At 38.3% G+C, this 24,718-nt stretch overlaps 1 protein-coding gene across 1 annotated transcript in view; it reads right to left on the reverse strand.

Moving 5' to 3' along the window:
• Positions 1 to 24,718, reverse strand: part of EFCAB13 (EF-hand calcium binding domain 13) — a 129,383-nt gene that overhangs the window by 44,031 nt on the left and 60,634 nt on the right. Inside the window, exons 10-14 of the mRNA XM_062175043.1 lie at positions 20,069 to 20,566; positions 17,234 to 17,365; positions 13,540 to 13,611; positions 2,405 to 2,548; positions 675 to 749 (exon numbers count right to left, since the gene is read on the reverse strand). Coding sequence (XP_062031027.1) covers positions 675 to 749; positions 2,405 to 2,548; positions 13,540 to 13,611; positions 17,234 to 17,365; positions 20,069 to 20,566 — 921 coding nt within the window. The remainder of the gene's footprint in view (positions 1 to 674; positions 750 to 2,404; positions 2,549 to 13,539; positions 13,612 to 17,233; positions 17,366 to 20,068; positions 20,567 to 24,718) is intronic.

Below are 24,718 nucleotides of genomic sequence, written 5' to 3' on the forward strand. Positions count from 1 at the left end.
TTGACACGAGAAAGTCTGCATATTAGTACTCAGCCACTAGATGTCATCACTTTCCCAAAGTGAGAAGACATTTTAACCCTTCCCCAAAAATGAATATTGCATACTCAAACAGGGTTCTAGCTTTCTATCACAAGGGTGAGAATGAAAAGTAAGATTATGATAGCTTTTCAATTTACTTGCATGGGGAAGTTATTCTAGAACTAGCATTCAATAATGGAGAAGATTATAACAAACATAGTAGCAGGAAGCTAAGCATTCAGCTGCCTAAAGATTGGTCCAATGACTAGCTCTTTCAGTATTTTATACTCTTCTAAAAATCTGCCAAATTGGGGCTGACATTGTGGTGTAGTGGGTAAAGCTACTGCCTGCAATGTCAATTCAAGTCCTGGCTGCTCCATTCCAACTTCCTGCTAATGCACCTGGCAAAGTAGCAGAGGATGGCCCATGGGGCCCCTGCATGTGGGAGACCCAGAAGAACCTGGATTCTGGCGTCAGCCTGGCACAGAACTAGCTACTGCAGCCATTTGGGGAATGAACTAGAGAACGGAAGATTTCTTCTCTCTCATCCTCTCTCTCTCTTCACTCTGCTTTTCAAATAAATAAAATAAATCTTTTTTAAAAACCTGTCAACTTGTTTGATCCACAAAAACATATGACATGATGTTCTTACATACGTAATTTTTCAGAGAAGCGGTCTGTGTTGTTCAACATAGTATCAACAAATTCTTTAAAATTCACTGTTTTTGTATCTAAAGGGAAAAAACATTTTCTTCAGTATCTTTAAGGATTAAATTATTATCACTAATATCAAATTATGTAAAATAAGTTATATAACCAGGAAAATATAATCAATCAGGTAATATTAACCAATAAAAATACATGGGTATACAGAGAAAATATAATTCAATTTTATGGGCAAAAAATAAACCCTGGGGCTGGCATTGTGGCACAGCAGGTTAAGCCACCACTTGAGATGCTGGCATCCCATACTGAAGTGCCAGTTCGAGTCCTGGCTCTATTTCTGATACAGCTTCCTGCTAACCTGCAAAGGCAACAGAAGATGGCCCACGTGCTTCAGCCCCTGCCACCCACTTGCAAGACCAGGATCGAGTTGCTGGCTCCTGGCTTCAGCCCCACAGAACTAGTTATTGCAACCATCTGGGGAGTGAACTAGAGGATGGAAGACCTCTGTCTCTCTCTCTCTCACCCTCTCATTCTCTCTTCATTCTTGTTTTCAAGTGAATAAATCTTAAAAAAAAAAAAACTGAAGAGGCCGGCGCCGCGGCTCAATAGGCTAATCCTCCGCCTAGCGGCGCCGGCACACCGGGTTCTAGTCCCGGTCGGGGCACCGATCCTGTCCCGGTTGCCCCTCTTCCAGGCCAGCTCTCTGCTGTGGCCAGGGAGTGCAGTGGAGGATGGCCCAAGCCCTTGGGCCCTGCACCCCATGGGAGACCAGGATAAACACCTGGCTCCTGCCATCGGATCAGCGCGGTGCGCCGGCCGCAGCGCGCTACCGCGGCGGCCATTGGAGGGTGAACCAACGGCAAAAGGAAGACCTTTCTCTCTGTCTCTCTCTCACTGTCCACTCTGCCTGTCAAAAAAAAAAAAAAAAAAACTGAAGAACACTAAGAAAATTTATAAAATCCTTCTAGTCCCTTCAAAGTATTCAATATTTTAACTTTTAATATATATTATCTTGTCTTGGTCTTGCAGCAACTCAGTAAGATATGTCAGTGAAGTACCGGTGTCTTATTTTTCAAATTAAAAATAATTCACGGGGTCGACGCTGTGGCTCACTAGGCTAATCCTCCGCCTGCAGCGCCAGCACCCGGGTTCTAGTCCAGGTCAGGGTGCCAGATTCTGTCCCAGTTGCTCCTCTTCCAGGCCAGCTCTCTGCTGTGGCCCAAGTCCTTGGGCCCTGCACCCGCATGGGAAACCAGGTGGAAGCACCTGGCTCCTGGCTTCGGATCAGCGCAGTGTGCTGGCCCCAACGCACCAGCCACAGCGGCCACTTGGGGGGTGAACCAATGGAAAAAGGAAGACCTTTCTCTCTGTCTCTCTCTCTTTCACTGTCTAACTCTGCCTGTCAAAAAAATAATAATAATACTGATAATACAGTTTTTCCTAAGGTCACAGAAGAAATAGAAAATCAGGGATTAGAAGCAAGATCTCTTCCACTCAAGCTACGATTCACAATGACATTTTACTCCAGAATACTACAGAAGTCATTAAACATTTTAGAAAACACCATTCCTTGATTATATATAATTCTTCATAATACTCCAAATGTTAGAGTTGGTTATTTAAATTCTAAATTTCCTAAGGCCATACACAAGATTTTATAAAATCAATCTGAGGAAAAAAATTAGCAAACTTTCAGTTTGTCTCAAAATGTGTCACTTACCATCAATCTCAGTCAACTCCCCAATCTTCTCAAATTCTGGCTTAGAAAGGTAAACTCCAAAATTCTGAAGACAGTTATTTAGATCTGCATAACCAACACGTCCATCTTTAATTTTATCAATGGCTTTAATAACATCAGTCAACACTAAAAACAAAGCAGCAAGTTAATAAGTAAAAAAGAAAATACCAGTAACAAGATGAATTTTAGTTCTAACACTGTTAACAAAAATATAAATCACTTCAGAAATGTTAAACTAAAAGCATAACCAGAATCCTACATAATACTGAAAATCAATGTTTAAAATCAAAATATATTGTTCTACGTTACTCTACATAAATCTCTTCACCTAAAAAATTTATATTTCCCCATTTATCCAAGGTAAAATTCCATAGTAGTTTATTTCTCAGTGGCAGAAAGAGAAGCAGAAAACTCTCAATCCCAAATTATAAAATGAGATAAAGTTTTGTTGCATATGTGGTATGATCGTTGATAAATTTAATTTAGCTCATCTTCTGTGAATGTAAATATTATTACTTAGAAATAACTTTCCTACAATGATTTTTTTTTGACAGGCAGAGTGGACAGTGAGAGAGAGAGACAGAGAGAAAGGTCTTCCTTTTGCCGTTGGTTCACCCTCCAATGGCTGCCGTGGCTGCGTGCTGCAGCCGGCGCACCGCGCTGATCCGAAGGCAGGAGCTAGGTGCTTCTCCTGGTCTCCCATGGGGTGCAGGGCCCAAGCACTTGGGCCATCCTCCACTGCACTCCCTGGCCACAGCAGAGAGCTGGCCTAGAAGAGGAGCAACCAGGACAGAATCCGGAGCCCCGACTGGGACTAGAACCCGGTGTGCCAGAGCCACAAGGTGGAGGATTAGCCTATTGAGCCACAGCGCCGGCTCCTACAATGATTTTTATTGCTACTTTTTGAATTCTTTATTTAGTGGAGGATTAGCTTGCTATTATAAAGGAAATTGAAAGTACATCATTGTAAAAATTAAAAGAAAAATAAGAAAGGAAGGAGGCAGAGTGGCAATGAGGGAAGGAGGGAGGGTAGCGGGAAGCATAATTATGCTCTTAAAACTGTGTATATGAAATCATGAAATTTGGTCTCCTTTTACAAATAAAAAATTTTAAGAAGAAAAACAGTAATATATGAAATTTGTTTCCCTTATATAAATTTAAAAAATGTAAAAGAAATATCTTTGGCCGGCGCTGCGGCTCACTAGGCTAATCCTCTGCCTGCGGCGCCGGCACCCTGGGGTTCTAGTCCTGGTTGGGGCGCTGGATTCTGTCCCAGTTGCTCCTCTTCCAGTCCAGCTCTCTGCTGTGGCCCGGGAAGACAATGGAGGATGACCCAAGTGCTTGGGCCCTGCACCCGCATGGGAGACCAGGAAGAAGCACCTGGCTCCTAGCTTTGGATCGGCGCAGCACGCCGGCCGTAATGGCCATTTGGGGGGTGAACCAACGGAAATGGAAGACCTTTCTCTCTGTCTCTCTCTCTCTCTCACTGTCTAACGCTGCCTGTCAAAAAAAAAGTAAAAAATAAAAGAAATACCTTCACTAAATTATGCTTCATAAACTTGGGCAGCATTTCCTCCATCAAATTTAAGCTGATAAATTTTTACTACAGTGAAAGCATTCTTTTTTTAAAACTTTTATTTAATAAATATAAATATCGAAGGCACAACTTTTGGATTATAGCGGTTCCTCCCCCCCATAACCACCCTCCCACCTGCAAACCATCCCATCTCCTACTCCCTCTCCCATCCCATTCTTCATTAAGATTGATTTTTAATTATCTAGTGAAAGTATTCTTAAAGGAAATTACAGAAGCCAGTGTGTGGCATAGTGGGTTAAGCCACCTCTTGCAATGCCAGTATCTCATATGAGCACTAGTTGGAGTTCCAGCTGCTCCAGTACCGATACAACTCCCTATTAACGCACCTAGGAAAGCAGAGGAAGATGGCCCAAGAAGCAGGGGAAGATGCACCCACATGGGAGAATTGGATGGAATCCCAGGCTCCTGGCTTCAACCTGACCCAGCCAGCCCCATTCACTCAGTCACTGTGGTCATTTGGAGAGTGAAAAACTCTCTCTCTCTCTCTCTCTCTCTCTCTCTCACTCTCACTCTCACTCTCACTTTTCACTGTGTAACTCTGTCTTTCAAATAAATAAATCTTAAAAAAAATAGAAATCATAAATACACCGAATTATTGAAGGGGATCATATTGGAATTCATCTGGTTTAATTTTAAAATTTCAAAGTAAAGGTGATATTTTAAATCATTTGAAGGAATATTTCAAAATAGTTAGTAGAGAGGATTTTGGCTCTTTCTAATACAAAGAAATGATAAATGTCTGAAGTGATGGATATGCCAATTACCCTGACCTCACTGTTACACATCATATGTAGGTATTTAAATATCACACTAACTCCATAAATAAGTACAAATACTAAGTAATGATTAATTGTTTAAATTATGGCAATAAAAAAACAATTTGAAGGGACAGTAAGAAATAATAACACACATATACACAGAAACTTGAAAAAGTTCATTGGAAATGGAATTAAAAGGTAAGTTTATTTTGCTACCAAAAAAAAAAAAATTTCTTCCTTGATCCAGGTGCATCTAAAGAGCTATACACCTGAAAGTTCTCTTGGCTAAGCGTAACATTTAGAGAGCAGTACACTCTCTCTTCTCAAAGTCTGAGAATAGCCTAGACCAGAATCTCTGTTAGCTCTAGTATTACTAGTAGAAGCAGAAAAGAAGACTGTGTTAGCTCAGTCGCATCTACTTTCTGTCACCATCAGCAATTCCAGCTAGCAGATTGCTTTAAATTTTCTTCAAGAAAGCTGCAACAGTCAACTTTTTAGTCTAGGCAAATGATAGCCCATTTCAAAGAAACAAATCTCTGCCTCAGTGGCATTCTCCAGCTTCAACATGTATGCACCTGAGTCCAGTCTTCAAGCACAAACATGAGAAACACTGGTTAACTAAATATACAAAACAACAGAGAATTTCTGGACAGCAGGAGAAAGGAGTTGAGTGACTGAACTTCACGCTAATTTGTCCATGTGGGGATGCAAGGACTGCATTTTAGATTACTCTTAAGATGAGAAGAGAGGTGGCCACATTGTGGCATAGCAGGTAAACCCACCACCTGCACCTGCAAAGCCGGCATCCAATATGGGAGACCCAGAAGCAGCTCCTCACTCCTGGCTTCAGCCCAGCCCAGCCCCAGCCTTTGCAGCCATCTGGGGAGTGAACCAGCAAATGGAAGACTCATATTCATATTTATTCATTCTCTCTCTCTCTCTCTCTCTCTCTCTCTCTCTCTTCCCTCCTCCCTTCCTTCCCTCTGTCTCTCTCTATATATATAACTCTGCCTTTCAAATAAATCTTTCAAAAAAAAAAAAAAAAGAGGAGAGGCACTATATTATGTCTGCCTCAAGTTTGAAACATGAACCCCAGCAGTATGAAATTGATTCTTGAGAGATAGGGAAGTGACCATTTGCTATCCTATTTGATTAAGTAGAGTGATGTCCAGAGTGACAGAAGTCTGATGTAGTATAAAACAAAGGGACAGGTTCAAAAAAAAATGTCAAAGCAAGAATCACTAATTACAGATAGCAAGAACTACAGGAGCACTACTCTGAAGTAATCCAACCAATGCTAATAAGATGAGGTAGCAAACACATCATGTAAAGATGATAATCTGAATTTACTTAACTATGAAAGAAACAACTGGAATGAAATTATCAGCATGCTAAAATCTACATAAAATCCAAATTTAAACTTTAAGTAAAATTAATATAACTTTTTCTGAAGTTTCCACAATTTTTAAATGTTTATTTTTTGAGAGGCAGGTGGAGTGAGAGAAACCAAAAGAGAGAGCACCCACCCACTGTGACATAGAATTAAAATCTGATTCTCTGTTAAAGCAATGTGTTAAAATAATCTATTATGATCTCTTGATGTCTGTTAAATTCTAATTGTTCAAAAACAGCTGAATTTTTATTAAGAGCTATGGGTTATTTAAATATGTGCTTATTTTCAAAGATTTGAATAATCACCTTGTAACAATGATCAATTTTGAAATTGATTCTTGATTGAGAGATGGGGAAGTGACCATTTGCTATCCTATTTGATCAAGTAGAGTGATGTCCAGAGTGACAGAAGTCTTATGTAGTATAAAACAAAGGGATATTGGGTTTTTTAATAGTATCCTGTAGATTCCCAACAATATTTTTTAGATTTCTAATTTCCTCTTCTTTTCTTTGGTTTGACTGCATACTTTCCTGTGCTCTGTCTTCTAAGTCTGATATTCTCTCTTCTGCTTCACCCATTCTGTTTCTAAGGCTCTCTAATGTGTTTGTCATTTGATCTATTGAATTCTTCATTTCATTATGATTTCTCGTCACTATCACAGTTTCTTGTTCTACTAGTTGTTTCATTTCATTTTGATTCCTCCTTAATATTTCATTTTCACGAGAGAGATTTTCTATCTTGTCCACTAAGGATTTCTGTAGTTCAAGAATTTGTTTTTGAGAACTTCTTAATGTTCTTATCAATTTTTTGAGATCCGCTTCTTGCATTTCTTCTATCTCATCATCTTCATAATCTTGAATTGGGGTGTCTTGTTCATTTGGGGGCATCATAGTGTCTTCCTTGTTCTTGTTACCTCGATTTTTGCGTTTGTTGTTTGGCATATTGGATATATTCTTTGGTTTCTTCTGTGGTGTTTTTTCTTTTTATACTTTTCTAGATTAAGTGGACTGTCTGCTTTCGATGGAGCCTTAGGGGCTTGAGATGGGTGTGGCCTGAGAGCTCTGTTTGGTTCCTCAGGGTTGAGGGTGTGCCAAAGGTGACACTCCCAGGTTAGGCGTGGTAAATCTCTCTTTGTCTCTTTCTTTTTTTTTTTTTTTTTAAATTCAAAAGGGAAGTAATTCCGCACAGCTGAACGTAATTGGAGGTAGTTAGCAGGCGAATGATATACCCACAGGAGCCAGAGATTGGAAGCTCTTTCCCAAGGGCCACACAGGGAATCTGTGCTGCCCTCAGTGTGGGCTCAAATTCTCCTGCAGTCTCCCACTGGGTTGCCAAGGCTACCGAACTGTAGCGTCTCTGGAGAGCACTCACGTGAATCTCCTGTTATTTCACCCCCCCAGAGTCAGGTTTTTCTGCTGGGCTCAGGGCCGGTGCAGACCTGAGGTCGCCCTGCTTATGACGTATGTCCAAAATAGCGCCTGCTCTTTGTCTTGCTCGCCTTTGAGAGGTGAGCAGAGAGAGAAACTCGTGTCCGTATTGGTCACTTCTCTCTCTCTCTCTCTCTCTCTCTCTCTCTCTTCTAGTTAGCCTGGTGAACCTTTCCCCACGGAGTTTCAAGCCTCGTTCCCTCTAGTCTCCTCTTTCCGCTTGCCTGCTGGTGTCTCGGGCTATTAAGGTTCGGCTCACCTCGCGTTCCAGTGCTGGTGTGTTGAGTCTGCCTCTGGTCTCCCGAACTTGGGCTCCCACGCTCTCCATGCAGGTCCACTGTGAATCACTAGTTCTGGAAGAGTTTCCTCTGCTGTTTCCTCCCCTACTCTTTTGAACCTGCAGTATCTCCACTTTTATTAAACTGTCTCTCCCTGGACTATCAGTGTGCTCCCTTCCTATTCTGCCATCTTGCCACTCTCCACAAATAAGTTTTCTAAGGTCTTAAGAAATAAGATAAATATACAAAAGTCAAGTATATCTCTATATAATAGCAATAAACAACTTCGATATGAAAACAATTCCATTTCTGTTATCAAAAAGAATAAGATGTTTAGAGATTAGCATAACAAAAGAAACATAAGACTTGTACACTGAAAACTAAAACATTGCTGAAAAATTTAAAAACATCTATAAGAATGGAAAAACATTCCATGTTTGTGAATTAGAACACTCAATATCATCAAGGCAAATCTCCTCAAATTGATCTCTAAATTCAACCCAATCTCTGTCAAAGCTCTAGCAATAAATTGGTCAAGTTAATCCTAAAATATATATGGAAATGCAAAGCACCTAACATAGCCAAAACAATTTGAAAAACAACAAAGTTGGCCTTTACACCACCTGACTAATACTGTGTCATACTGGCCCAGTAAAAGGAATATACATCAACAGAACACAATTTAGAATTCAAAAATAAACTCATATTTATTATCAACTGATTTTTCAACAAAAGTTCCAAGACAAATAAATAGGGGAAAGAATAGTCTTTCAACAAATAGTATTGAGACAACTGGGCATTCACATACAAAAACTGATGTGGGGGGCAGAAATTGTAGCACAGCAACTTAATTCACCGCTTAAGATGCCAGTACCCCATATCCATAAACCATATTCCTGGTTTGAGTACTGGCTCTTCCATGTTTCAGATGCAGCTTTCTGCTAATGCACCTGGGAAGCAGTGGGTTCTAGCTCAAGTACTTGGGTTCCAGCCACCCACATGAGAGACCTAGAGAGTCCTTGGCTCTTGGCTTCTGCCTGCCTCAGCCCTTGCTGTTGTGGGTATTTGGGGAGTGAACCAGCCGACGTAAATCTTTCTCACTCTCTGCCACTCTGCTTTTCAAATAAATAACCTTTTTTAAAAAATTTACTTGGGTTCTCACTTTATACTGCACACAAAGATTGACTCAAAATGGGTCATAAATCCCTATATGTAAGAGCTGAAAATTATACAACTTCCAAAAGAAGACATAGGAACAAACAGAAATAATCCTGGGATAAGTGAAGAGTTGTTAGATATGAACTACAATGTAAAGGAAGAGAAGCAAGATGGTGGCTGAGTAAGATGCTCCAGCAACCACCTCCCCACACAGACCCCAATTTGAATAGCTCTTCATGCACCAACTCAACTTAAAAAAACTATGGTAGTCAGATGAGAAACCACAGTACCTCATTTTTGTATTATAATAAAAGTCACATAGAAGAAAGTAAGAAGGAAAAAACTGCTATGTCAGCCTTCCCTCAGCTCTAAGGAGCACAGCATGGAGAGAGACATATCCCACTTTGAGGAGGGAGAGGGAATTGATCACAGAGGATAGCCTCCCCATGATAAAATGCAGTGTCCGTGTAAATCAAAACCACAATGAAGTACCACCTCACCCCTGTTAGAATAGCTATTATCAAAAAGACAAAAAGTAAAATGATGATAATGATGTGGAGAAAGGGGAACTCATACACTACTCTTATTGGGAATGTAAATTAGTATAGCCACTGTGGGAATCACTATGGATACTTCTTTAAAAACTAGAGGGGGCTAGTTGTGATACAATGGCTAAGCTACTGCCTTGGACACTGGCATCCCATATGAGCACTGGTTTGAATGACAGTTGTTCCACTTCAAATCCAGCTCCCTGCTACTGTGCTCCGGAAGGCAGTAAAAGATAGCCCAAGTGCTTGGGCCCCTGCCATCCATATGGGAAACCCAGATGGAGATCAAACTCCTGGTTTCAGTTTGACCCAGCCCAGCCATTGCAGCTATTTGGGAAGTGAACCAACAGATGGAAAAATTTCTCTATCTGTATCTTTCTCACTATGTAACTATGCCTTTCAAACAAATAGCTCTTTTTAAAAAAAAAAAGAAATTGAACTGCCATATATGATCCAGCAATTCCACTACTGGGTATAAATCCAAAAGACAAGAAATCATTGTATTAAATATATACCTGCTCCACCATGTTTATCATAGCACTGTTCAAGTAACTAAGGTATTTACCATCAGATGAATGGATTAAAAAATCCATGATCACAGTGGTACACAGTAGAATACTACTCAGCCATAAAAAACAATTGAAATGTCAGTTGCAGCAAAACGGATTGAACAGGACAATATCAGACTGAGTGAAATAAGCTAGAGACAGAAAGACAAATGCCACATATTCTACTTTATATGTGACAGCTGAAAAAAATCAGAACACGGAATGCTGATTACTAGAGACTGGGAGGATTGGGAGAGTTAGAAGGATTTGGATTAAAAAAAAAAAATGTCGGAGAAGCTAGATGTAGTTCATTAATTGTGACAAGTATATGAGATGTTAATAATAAGAGAAGCTATTTGTAGGGTATATGAGAACTCTTTGTACTATTGTTTTACAAATTTAAAACTATTCTGAAATGAAATGTTTAATAAGTTTTTTTTCAAATGCATTTTTGGACTAAGACCCCAGCTCCTGCTTCCAAGCTTGTACTTGCAAACTGAGGGTTTGAACCCTCGATAGCCAGGTGATCCCATCATCCCTCCTCCAGTTCCCAAGAGAAAGCAGAGAAAGATTCCAGCTACTGCACAGTGGACAGGAGAGGTGAAAGGATCTTGCCTTGGGTGTCAGATACAGGTCCATTGCCTTGAGATCTAGCATCTGATAAACCCCAATTACTCTGCTCACCCACATCCCTGGCCAGTGCTATTCACAGACTAAGCCTCTAGACTTGCCCAACATCAGGCATAATAGACTTACTCTGGCACATATTGCCACCAGTCTCAAGCAGGTCTGGCATGTACCCCCAAGACTTTAAGGGACCCAGTGATCATCAGAGCAGGTCAAGTGGTCCTGCGGGCACTGGTCCATGGATGGGGTATTAGGATCTGCTCAATGTTGAGTTTTACCAGGTTGGCACTAGGTCCCTAAACAGCCCTGTGGTTCCTTGCTGTACGCCTAAGGTTCAAAGAGGGAAGACAGAAGTAGTCCCTTAGCTGCTCAGGCAGGCACTAGGTAAGTAACATCTGGCTCTCACAGTCACCAGACCCCATGCAAACTTGGGAGTGCATGCATACCAGGCACATGTGAGGTTAGCATTATGACACATGCAGGACATAGATCTCCACTTGATACTGGGGCAAATCCAGAGAGTCCCTAAACAGGCACTGGCATTAGGATCTTCCCAGTGTTGGAATTTACTAGCCTAACACTGAGTCCCAAGACACAGTCCTGTGGCTGCTTATTGTCTGTCCAGGGATGGAGGAGGGTGAAAAGGATACTGCAACTGGTTCCAGGGTGAATCACACCTCAGTCTCACAGTCACTGGGTCTCTTGATTGGATGGAAGATCTCTCTCTCTCTCTCTCTTTCTCCCCCTCTCCCTCTCCCTCTCTCTGTGTAACTCTGCCTTTCAAATAAATTTTTAAACATAAATCTTAAAAAATATGTTTAATAATTTACTTCCACCAGAAATAACAAATGAAATGTTTGGGATACACAGCAGACTCAAAGAATGACAAATGCCCTAAACAGCACTCTGGCCTCAGTATCAGCCCTTAAAGCATTCAGATTTGCTAAAAAGCCCATGAGAGTTTTTCAGGCATGGAGAGCCAGGACACTGTGACAAAAAAATGACCTAAATGAAAGATCTCTGTGAGTGAGATCCCAGTGTAAAGAACGGGCCATCAAAGAAGGAGGTAACTTTCTCTGAAGGGAGGAGAGAACTTCTACTTTGATTATAGCCTTGTCTAAATAAGGTCAGAGTTTGTGAACTCAGGAGGCTTCCATAGCCTTGGCAGCTTATGACAAGAGCGTCGGGTGATAACAGATGTCATAAATAAGAGTGTCAATTGTTAAATCAACAATAGGAGTCATTGTGCACTTGCTCTCCATGCAGGAACTCTGTGCTTAATGTGTTATACTATGAGAATTAATGGTAAAACTAGTCTTCAAAAAGTACTTTATACTTTGTGTATCTATGTAGGTGCAAGCTGTTGATATCTTTACTTAGTATAAAGTTGATCTTCTGTATACAAAAATAATTAAAAATGAATCTTAATAAAGAATGGGATGGGAGAGGGAGTAGAAAAAGGGATGGTTTGTGGGTGGGAGGGTAGTTATTAGAGGAAGAACCACTATAATCCAAAAGTTGTACTTTTTAAATTTATATTTATTAAATAAGTTTTCTATAAAAAATGAAAATGTAGCTTTTAAAACAAGGCTCTTCATTAGGTATAAAGGGAAGTCTCTTTCTATTAATATTTACTCACCTGGGAATCTTTAGGAAAGAAACCAAAAGATTATCTTTTTTAGCATATAAATAATCTACATTTCTTTTTTCATCTTACTAAAAATATATTTGTCTATAAAAAAAATAATTGTAGAGGCCAGCACTATGGTATAGCATGTAAAGCATCCCATATGGGTGCTGGTTCAAGTCCCGGCTGTTCCATTTCCAATCCAGCTCTCTGCTATGGCCTGGGAAAGCAGTAGAAGATGGCTCAAGTCCTTGGCTCCTGCACCCGTGTGGGAGACCCAGAAGAAGTTCCTGGCTCCTGGCTTAGGATTGGTACAGCTCCGGCCATTTCAGCCAACTAGGGAGTGAACCAGCAGATGGAAGACCTCTCTTTCTTTGCCTCTCCTCTCTGTGTGTAACTCTGACTTTCAAATAAATAAATAAATCTTTAAAAAGAAAAAAGAATTGTGAGCAAAACAAAAATACCTAAATTGTTGTGATGGTTACACAACTCTATAAATTTAATACAAATCAGTGAATGTGTGAATTTTATGTATGTAAATTGTACCTTTGTAATTCTATTTCAAAAAACATTCTAAAACACAGGTGAGCCAAACTGATATTTCATTCAAGCAAGTTCCCTACAAAAATTCAAATAGCAAATCACCCATCAATTCCATCAATGGAGTTAATTACCTTTTTTACCTCATTATCATTAGTATTAACAGCACATTTATACAGCATTTTTCAGTTTGTAAAAACAAGATGACAACTCTGTGAGATAAACAGTTTAGCTATTATTATCTGGCCCAAGTGCTTGGGCTCTGCACCCCATGGGAGACCAGGAGAAGCACCTGGCTCCTGCCATCGGATAAGCGCGGTGCGCCGGCCGCAGCGCGCCAGCCGCGGCGGCCATTGGAGGGTGAACCAACGGCAAAGGAAGACCTTTCTCTCTGTCTCTCTCTCTCACTGTCCACTCTGCCTGTTTAAAAAAAAAAGAAAGAAAGAAAAGAAAAAAAGAAGAAGAAAGAGCAAAATTTAAAAGCTGGCCATTAACTTGCCTAAGAGCCACAGAAATATTAAATATCTATCCAAAAGAAAGCCCATTTCTATTGAACATAATTCTCAACCTAACTGTTCTTCCCTTCAAATTATTTTAAAATGCATTTCCTACCTACCATCATATTCAAGAAGACTTTGTTCCTTGGAGACAGTACTCAAAGAGTCATCTAACTTCACCATTCCACTTTCTGTAAAATACAGAATTCAGATTACATATTCTGTTGATTGTTATACAAAAGGTATATTCACATTTTTTCCCAAAGAAATATTTTATTTAATGAGTACAAATTTCGTAAGTACAACTTTAGGAATATAATGTTTGTTCCCACCATACCTGCCCTCCCATCCCTCCTCCTCTTCCTCTCCCATTCCCAGTCCCATTCTCCATTAATGAGTTGCTTTATTAATTTTGTTGATATTGTACAAGTACATCTTTAATCTTTCATGTGATTTGGGTACTTTCATTATCTTTTGCCTGTTTCCACCTCACACACCCAGCTATTTGTCCACTTGATGAAGAATAATTTTTAAGCCTTTGAGATAAGGAAATCAGCAGCATTTAAAATGATTTACTACATGTTAGTGATAGTCAATGCAATGTTAATGACAATAATATACTAGTAGCATACATTCATTAGCTGTTTATCCTGGTATAAATCACTTTACTCATGAGTATTATCTCATGACATTCCTACAACACTGTAGGGTTTGGCTATGGTTCTTCTTGTTTTGCAGATGATGGAAGTGAGGTTGAGAAGAAGATAAGTTACTTTTCCATGGTAACCTAAACTGGTTAAATAGTAGAACAGGTTGTATACTCAGAATGGATCCAGAAAGGGCATCCTTAGCCATTAGGTATTACTTAATGATTTTAACCTGGGGTCTTTCCCAGATCTCCTTTCCCAGATCTCCTATTATGTGCAGCTTTGGTAAGAACACTTGCTCTCCAGGCTTTGTCGAGTCCTATTTTGATGGGTGTTTGCTGTGGTCCAATTAGTGCCTAAAGTAAGGGGCAACTGTCTCTGAACTCATTTCAGTTCTGATATGAATCGATGTGCAAATAGTTGTACCAGAAGTAAAAGCAACAGCTTTCAGATTTGCCCTATTTCAAAGTCAGATGATTTAATGAATGTTTTTAAGCATACATTTCCCATGGATATTAACTGGAACTCAGAATGTAATTGCTCTTGAAAATGTTACTGAATAAATTTTGATTCCTTAGCTCTGAGTTTCCAAATGAAGAATCTGGGGAAACTGTGGCTGAGTGTGGAAGGAAAACCCTTGAAAGATTTCATAAATTTATATTCTTAGATTCGGTCAAGATGACCTTCTATCTATGGAGACATGGTAGAGTTTAATGGTTAAGAGCTTGGGTTGTAGAACCAGTCAGATGTAGATGCTACTTATGCAATCCAAGGCATGTTACCAACCGTTCTCAATCTTTTTTAATTTTTTTGTAAAATATGGATAACAAATAGTGCCTACTACCTACCAGAATTGCCATGGCAGTGCCTAGCAGGGCAGCACTCAGCTGAGATCCATGCCTCACATCATATGGACTCTGAATGTATTGGTGGCTACCCCTGAAGTGAATCTTTAGTGTGTAAGGCATGGCAACAACAGGGCTCCAAAGTTTCTTAAGCCCTGAGATAAACACAGAGTCTGTGATTGTGTGGAGTGAAGGAAGCAGCATATTCCGTGGAAGGCAGAGACTTCATTTTGTAGTGCCTATCACAGCCATATTTTTATAGCTTGCCTGGGATGCTAAGTGGGATCCATGGAAGGGGAAGTTGAATCAGCCCAGACTCTGTAAAGGCCTCTCTTGATGGACTACTCAGAATGTGTGACTTGGAGGGCAAGGTCAATGTGGTGACCCAACTGTTCCCTGGGACAGAAACAATGGGTGGTGTTAGGATCCAAATATAAATGGTATGGATGTCATTTAGGGAAACCAGTTCTGGAGGCTGTCAGGGATGGGAAGGTCATTGAGGTGAGCTCAGAGGCAGCCCCTGGATGTCAGCCTTCTTAGTATATTCACATTTTAACACAACTCTTAGAAAATTTATTTGACCCATAATTTCATCATCTTATTTCTTCTGTTTCCTAAGATGAGCCTTTCTAAATTATATCTGTTCATTTCAACAATTAATGAGAACATTTTAGTGCAAAGAACTATGTGAGGGATGAAAAATACAAAAATAAGTGAAATATAGCCCTTGTTTTTTCAGTATCTATTACATGCAAAGAACTGAACTAGGTCCTAAGTTCCTGATTGAAATAGGGAAAACAAAGATGTCCTGATGAACCATGAGAAAGGAAATCTTTCACAGCATCATGAAAATCTATTCTATATGTTATCTGTTAAGACACTTTGGCATTAATAACTAGCCCTGACAAACTCAATTATCCCCATTGCTACCCTTCATATCCAGGTGGTCCAATAAACCTTACCATTTCTGATGACCATACCATTTCTGATAAGCATCAAAAAAGCTCAATAATTAAAGTATCACTCATTCCATAAATATAAAAGGGAACTTCAAAATGCTTGTAAGAAAGTGAATTAAAGATGTTTATTTTGGGGCAAACAAAATTTGAAATGTATGTATAGTTTTTTCATAATACACCCTGAATTATTCAACAAGGTCTTAGAAAATGCTTATTATGATAAAACTGTACATGAACTTCAAATTTTTGCACCAAAATAAGCTTACCTTTTAATTCTATTTTGTCCATGAATATTTTGAAATCCTCTTATATTTTATTTAATTAAATCTCCTTTCCTATTTATTTTAGCCAAGAAATTGCTGCCAGATTCTCAAAATTCATCTCTGATATTATACCTAAGTCAGCGTTTGCATAAAATGTCGCCTCTTTCCTCTCTTTAACTGAAATGTTGTAGAAATGTCTTAGTTACTAATAAATTCTTTAATACAAAAACCATCCCTAGAAACTTAAACTCTATCTTGAACTTAGGCTGGTGGTTGGGATATGCTATTTAACATCTAGAGGCCAACAGATTGCTTTGATTATCACTAGCTCTAAATTCTCTCCACATTTTAGACCCTCCAATTATTTCTTCTTGAAACCCTAGGATATTTGCTTATAGATTCTTGTACCATTGGATATTGTGGTCTTACTGCCTGAACCTATCTACAACTTCTACTACTACCCATCCATCCTACCCTAGAAGACATAGCCACAAATAGTGATGAAGAGTCCAAATGGCATAATCCTGAGATATGAAAAGCATAGCCCCGGGGCCAGAACTGTGATGTAGCAGTTAAAGCCACCACCTGCAGTGCTGGCATCCCATATGGGCACCAGTTAGAGTCCTGGCTGCCCCACTTCTGATCCAGCTCTCTGCTATGGCCTGGGAAAGCAGCAGACAATGGCCCAAGTCCTTGGGCACCTGTACCTGCGTAGGAGACCAGAAGAAACTCCTAGCTCCTGGCTTCAGATCGGCACAGCTCCGGCCATTGCGGCCATCTGGGGAGTAAACCAGCAGATGGAAGACCTCTCTCTCTGTGCCTCTGCTCTCTGTAACTCTGACTTTCAAGTAAACAAATAAAATTTTCAAAAAAAAAAGAAAGAAAAGCACAACCCCGCCAAACCAATCCTCTAGGTCAGAGTTTCTATATGTTTCCTTCAGCTACTTTTCATTTTTATATCTGTTCTTTCTGAATATTCTCTAGATTGGGTCATTTTCTGTCCCACTCCTAATTAAGAAAAAATTTCTCTAATATTTAATACTATCCCATAAAAATATCTAATTTTCTCAAAAAAGAGTTGTTATTATCAGTCTCTCACCATCTCTAGTTTTTGCCAGATTCTTCTGGAACTCTTCATCTAATGTAGGAATTCCTGTTGAAGGCAAAGTGGACTGAAGTTCTTCTGCAGCAATGTAATCTTGGAATTCACTGAGAGCTTCACAGACATTTTATAAAACGCAAAATATAGAGGGAATTACTAAGCAACAGAATTTATGCTTCTAAAGCAAAGATTGGCACCTAAAATCTTTATCTAGTAACCAGAGAACAAGTTTAATCTAGTAAATATTACCTTATAGAAAAACTACTTTTCTTTCTTTATTCCTATTCTATCTTACATTATATTTTTTCTCTTACAGCTCAAACACAAAACTGTCTTGGAATACTATAAATGTTTATAAATCATTTGTTTGGAAGAACAGCCTGTTGTAGCAACTGAGTCAATATTTCTTGCTTATCATTAAAATATAAATAAGCCCAAGACATCAAATATATTGTTTAACTCCAGAACTCTAAACAAAAATTAAAAGTTCTCCCCTTTCCCATAAATTTATTGCACCATATTTTTAGTTTACAAACTTCAAAAAATAATATTCATAAGGAGATACACATGGACATAACTAGCCTCCTGTTATGAGATGAGCATAATAGTTATTTATCTGATATTCTGGTCAAAATGCATAGCTGCAATTTATTTACAAAAAAGTAAAAAGGGAGGCTGGCATTTTAGCACAGTGGGTAAAGCCACCACCTGTAATGCTGGCATCCCATATGAGCGCTGGTTCGTGTCCCGGCAGCTCCTCCTCTGATCCAGCTCTCTGCTTATGTCCTGAGAAAGCAGTGGAAAATGGCCTAACTGCTTGGGCTCCTGCACCCATAAGGGAGACCCAGAAGAAGCTCTTTGCTCCTGGCTTCGGATCAGCCCAACTCTAGCCATTGCAGCCATTTGGGGAGTAAAGCAGCAGATGGAAGACCTTTCTCTCTGTCTCTGCTTCTCTCTGTCTGTAACTCTGCCTCATAAATAAATAAATAACATGATTAATTTTATATTTTATAATAGGTATCATGCTAAGGATTAAAGGAGGCCAAGTTTAAAAACAAGGAGACATTTTGGAAACATGTAATAATCCTGGCTAAAAATGATGTGTTGCACTAAGGCACTGACTCTTGGGATGTAAAGAAGGGGGCACATATGAGATTGAAGAGGTCAAACCTCATCATTGTTTGATTAAGTCAGCAAAGGAAGAGAATGGCTCAGCTCTGCCATTGCAGCCATTTGGGAAGTGAACCAGTGGATGGAAAACCTTTCCTTCTGTCTCTCCCTCAGTCTGTCTGTAACCTTACCTCTCAGATAAATAAATAAATAATTCAAAAAATAAATAAATAAATCTTATATATATATGAAAAATCTAAAATGAGGGATGAGGGATATTATACAAAATAATTAGTGAATATTCTTCAAATATGCCAAGGTTATGAAACATTAAGGAAGCATCCAGATTGGAGAGGATTAAGAATACATGACATCTAAATATAATGTGTAACGCTGGATCAGACATCCTGGACCAGAAAATGGATATTCATAGAATAACTGACAAAATTTGAATATATATCTACAGATTAGTAAATAGTCCTGTATAATTGTATTGTATTAATTCCCTGGTTTAAACCATTATATTGTGGTTATATGAGATCCTAATACTTGGGAAAACTAAATAAAAAATATATAGGAAAATGTCTTTTAGTATCTGTACAACTCTCATGAATATAAAATCACTTTAAATGAAAAATTAGAAAAAAATTAATTTAAATTATGAAGACAGTTATATTTCAAAGATTCCCAATTATTGTTCATTTGTTTGGGAAAGTTATACCTGATAAATTATTTAATACTTTTCTATGTAGAGAAGATTAATTATAGCAGTGGTAAGTGACATCATTTGATTTTAGTGACGCCTCTTCTGCCTACTGGCTAAATATCTACTGTTGCATTATTCCTTTATCCCAAGGCTCTAATTTTAATTGAAATACAAAGAACACTCAGAAAAAAAAAATGAGGCACAGAATAACAGCAGTGCATTAGTAAAGAAAACAGGATGAACATACCTGTGCCTCCTTAATAGAGAATCTCTTTTTTAACTGGGTAACTTGAATTATGTATTAGAATGATTAAAGTTTTCAGTAAGCATTCACTTAAACCATGACATTCAATATTAAATGCCAATTTTTAAAAGGCCAATAAGCTTCTTCAAAGAAAATAAACATGATTTAATTAACTTAAGCAAAGGGCATAGGAAGGAATATTTAACTAGATTTCATACACAGCACTTCTGTTATGGAAGTAACACAAAATGGATAGAACATTATATTACTTGGGAAACCACTGCTCATCTTTGAAGACCATAAAGTCTTAGAGATCTGAAATGTACCAAATTAATTATTTTCTCTTGATATTCTCCATAAGAGATAATACTTGAAGTACTATTATGTGTTTAAATCATGGAACTGTATGAAAAAAAAAATGACACACACTTCCTACCTATCTGCTTAAATTTTTAAAATTTTTCTACCTATATAAATTTTTATGAAATAAAAATTTTTTGAGGAAAACAGGTCCTCTACTTTCTTGGGAACTTGAATGACTCCAATTAATCACTGAACAAGTTTCTTAAAGTTAGGCTCCCTTAAAAGAGACACTGGAAAGCAACTGCCATCCAAACCACAGCATTATATACATTAGCTTTGTATCAGAAGTGGTAATTACCCTGGTATTAATAATTGAAGAGCTCACATTTAATAACTGATTCACTCTGCTTATTCTGTGATAACTGATGAACTCAAGGACCTATAATCTGACCCTGATATAGATACCGACCCGGAGTATTAACTGCAGCTTTTTCTTTAGAAGAAAATTGTTTTAGGAGGTTGAGATGCTTTCTGAGAGCTGGATTCTGGAGCTTGGGAATACTAGAAATATCACTTTTATCCAGGGACTTATTGAGGCTTGTAATACTCTTCAAGCTTTGTGGTGTAACTTTTGAGGCAGGAAATTCAGCCTTCTCTGAATGCTCTTGTAAGTTTATAACATTTAATGAATATGGTTCCTGGAATTCTGTATTACTGCTATCAATTCCACCCAGGAATTTTTTTCCTTGCCATATATTTTTCGCTCTTTTAAATTCAAAGCCATCATTTTCCCCCCTTAATTTACTATGATGCTGGAGGGGAGTTTTATTCAACTTTTTGGATCCTGAAGATTCAGACAGTTTGGAAGGTAGACTTCTTTTCCTCTTATGTTTTAAATAGCGTTCTGCTACACTTGGTAACTTTCTTTTTGAAGCAGTTTCATCCAAGGCTGACCCATCCATAATTGCTAGGTAAGAGAAACATATTTAATTATTTCATTTATCTTTATAATTTGCAATATATTTCAAAAATTTCAGGTAATGATATCATTAAAGCCATTCAGGAAATTTCCATTTGCTTAAACATATAAAAGAGTTTAGCAAGTTAAACTAATAAACAGAGCTGATGATCAAAACACTAAACTACTAACTCACTAAATTTAGCCTGTTGCTTTAATATACTTAAATATGTCCATTGGAAGCCATTTAAAGACACACCGAAAAAAAGTAGTAGCCTACTGAAGCACATAGTTGCCACTTATGCCCAATTTAGGAAGATAACAGACTTAACAAGCTAATACAGAAAAAAATCCCATAGTTATATCAGTGCAGAAAGTTGCAGGGGAGAAATTTTTATTTATAAAAGACATTACAAGTAATTACTCTCCAAAGTATTTTTAGCCTTCATAACAGAGGGCAAGAATATGCATAAAATAACATATTTGGAAAATATTAATTCAATATCCTAACTGGGAAATCCATTTATAAAACAAATGTTAATGGATCTAAAGGAAGACATGAACTCCAATATAATAATAAGTGCAAACTTCAACATCCCATGTTCATTAATGGAGAGATAATCCAGACCAAAAAAATCAACAAAAAAAAAACACAGAGATAATCTGCACTATAAAACAAATGGATCTACTAGACATATATAGAACATTCCATCCCACAGCTGAAGAATATAGAATTAAGCCGTAAATTAACAACAACAAAAAATCTAGAAAATATACAAATATATGGAGATTGAACAATATGCTCCTAAAAGAGCAGTGGGTCATACAAGAAATAAAACAGAAATTAAAAATGCCTTGAAATGAATGAAAATTAAAGCACAGCATATCAAAACTTACAGGATACAGCAAAACTAGTGTCAAGAGGAAAGTTTAGGGGCTGGCATTTTGGTACAGTGGGTAAAGCTGCCACCTACAAGCCAGCATACCATATGGGTGCCAGTTCGTGTCCAAGCTGCTCCACTCCCAATCCAGCTCCCTGCTAATGGTCTGGGAAAAGCAGCAGCAGATGATCCAAGTGCTTGAGCCCCCATCACCCATGTGAGAGACCTAGATGAATCTTCTCGCCCCTGGCTTCAGCCTGGCTGTGCCCTGGCCTTTGCAGCCTCTTAGGAAGTTTACCAGCAGATGGAACGTATCTGTCTCTGTCTCCTCCCTTCTCTCTATAACTCTAACTTTCAAATAAATCAATCAATCTTAAAAAAAATAGAAGGGGAAGTGTATAACAATAAGTGCCTACATCAAGAAATTGGAGAGATATCAAATAAATGATCTAACAATGCATCAAAATATCCTGGGGAAAAAAAGAACAAACCAAACCCAAAATTTATAGAAGGAAATGAATAATAAAAGAGAATAAATAAAAATTTTAAAACATACAAATATACAGTGAAATGACGAGCTATTTTTTTTTTTAAAAAAAATAAGCAAAATTGGGGACAGCGTTGTGGCAGAGCGGGTTAATGCCCTGGCCTGAAGCTCCGCCATCCCATCTGCGTGCCAGTTCTAGTCCCGGCTGCTCCTCTTCCAGTCCAGCTCTCTGCTATGGCCTGGGAAAGCAGTAGAATATGGCCCAGTTCCTTGGGCCCCTGCACCCACGTGGGAGACCTGGAGGAAGTTCCTGGCTCCTGGCTTCAAGTCGGCGCAGCTCCAGCCGTTGCGGCCATCTAGAGAGTGAACCAGAGGATGGAAGACCTCTCTCTCTGTCTCTGCTTCTCTCTGTAACTCTATTAAATAAATAAAATAAATCTTAAAAAAAAAAAGAAAAAATAAACACAATTGATAAACTATTGGTCCGACCAACCAAAAGAGTAGGGAGAAGACCCAAATTTTAAAAATCAGAGATGAAAAAGGAGCTACTACAGCTGATACCACAGAAATACAAAGAACAATTAGGAACTACTACAAATAGCTATATGCCAACAAATTGGGAAATCTAGAAGTAATGGATAGATTTCTGGGCACATATAATTTACCAAAATTGAGGCACAAAGACATAGGAAACCTGAATAGACCAAAAATCAACACTGAGATGAATCAGTAATAAAGAGCATCCCAACAAAGAAAGGCCCAGGACCAGATGGCTTCACTTCTGAATTATACCAAACATTTAAAGAGCACTTAATACCAGTGCTTCTTAGATAATTAAAAACTATTTAAATGGAGGGAACCATTCCAAACTCATTCAATGAGGTCAGCATTTCCTCAATTCCAAAACCAGAAAATTATTCAACAAAAAAGAGAACTATAGGCCTATATCCCAGATGAACATATATGCAAAAATTCTCAACAAAATACTAGCAAATTAAATCCAATAATACATCGAATTATTATTTACCTTGACCAAGTAGTATATATTCCAGCAATGGATGCAGGGCTGGTTCAACATATGTAAATCAATAAATGTGATACATCATATCAACAAAATGGAGGCTAAAAACCATATGATTAGCTCAATAGATGAATAGAAAGTATCTGATAAAATATAACATCTTTTCATGACAAAAATCTTTTAAGATGGGTATAGAAGTCACAAACCTCAACATAATAAAGGCAATATATGACAACCTCACAGCCAGCACTGTACTGAACAGAGAAAAGTTGAAAGCAGTTCCACTAAGATCCAGAACCAGACAGGATGCCCACTCTCACTATTATTCAATGTAGTTCTAGAAGTTGAGAGTAATTAGGCAAGAAAAAGAAATCAAAGGAATACAACTGGAATGGGATAAGTCAAATTATTCCTATTTGCAAATGATATTATCCTTTATACAGGGGAACCAAAAGACTCCACTAAAAGACTATTAGAACTCATAAGAGAATTCAGCAAAGTTGCAGGATATAAAATCAACACATAAAATTCAATAGCATTCCTAAACACCAACAACTTCCGGCTGAGAAAGAATTTATAAGATCAGTCCTATCACAATAGCTACCAAAAACACTTAAATATCCAGGAATAAATTTAACCAAGGATGTAAAAAATCTCTACAATTAAAATATCTATTTATTTGAAAGGCAGAGTGACAGAGAATGAGAAGAATCCTCTATCTGCTAGTTCACTCCCCAAAGGGCCACAGCAGCCAGGTCTGGCCCAGGCAGAAGCCAGGAGCCAGGAACTCCATCTTGGTCTCCCACATGAGTGGCAGAGCCACAAGTACTTGAGCCATTTTCTGCTGCCTTCTTAGGCATATTAGCAGGAAGTTGGATCAGAAGCAGAGTAGGTGGGACTCAGACTCCAATATGGGATATCATTTTAAGTGACAGTTTAACCACTGTGCAATAATACCAGCTGCTAAGGAAAATATCTTGAAAACAACCAAAAAAAAAAAAAAACATCCTATGATATGAATACTATCAGATATCTTGTCAGGAATAATGGAGGTCAGAAGTAAATTGTACAAATAATTTTAAATAATGAAATAAATAACCATCAACCCAGAATTTAACCTCAGGAATGCAAGAGAAATAAAGACAGTCTCAGATGAAGAAAAACTAGGATAATTCATTTTTAATATATCTGATATAAAAATATTACTAAAAGAAATTCCTTTTTTATAGAATTTTTCATATATTTGAGTTACAGACAGAAAGGAGAGTTACAGAGAGGAAAGACAGAGGTCTTCCATCCACTGGTTCACTCCCCAAATGACCACAATGACCGAAGCTGGGCTGATCTGAAGCCAGGAGCCAGGAGCTTCCTCCAGGTCTCCTACGTGGGTGCAGGGACCCAAGGACTTGGGCCATCTTCTACTGCTTTCCCAGGCCACAGCAGAGAGCTGGATCAGAAAAGGAACCGCCAGGACATGAACCAGTACCTACATGGGATGCCATCACTGCAGGTGAAGGCTTAGCCTACTATGCCACAGAGCCAGCCCCAAAAGAAATTCTTTAAACAAAGGTAAATAAATAATACAGATAAGACATCTAAGCAGTAGGTAATAAAGGAAGAGAAACAGAATGGTAACAACTTGTTTAAATAGACTATTCTCCTCTTGAGAGCTTTATATTATATGTAATGATTCAAAGCAAAATTGTAAGTGTTATTTTTTAATACATAAGAAAATCACAATATAAAGGGGTGAAAGTGAAAGGACATAAATA

This window comes from Lepus europaeus, chromosome 18, assembly GCF_033115175.1.
Source record: "Lepus europaeus isolate LE1 chromosome 18, mLepTim1.pri, whole genome shotgun sequence".
In the NCBI taxonomy this organism is placed as follows: Eukaryota; Metazoa; Chordata; class Mammalia; order Lagomorpha; family Leporidae; genus Lepus; species Lepus europaeus.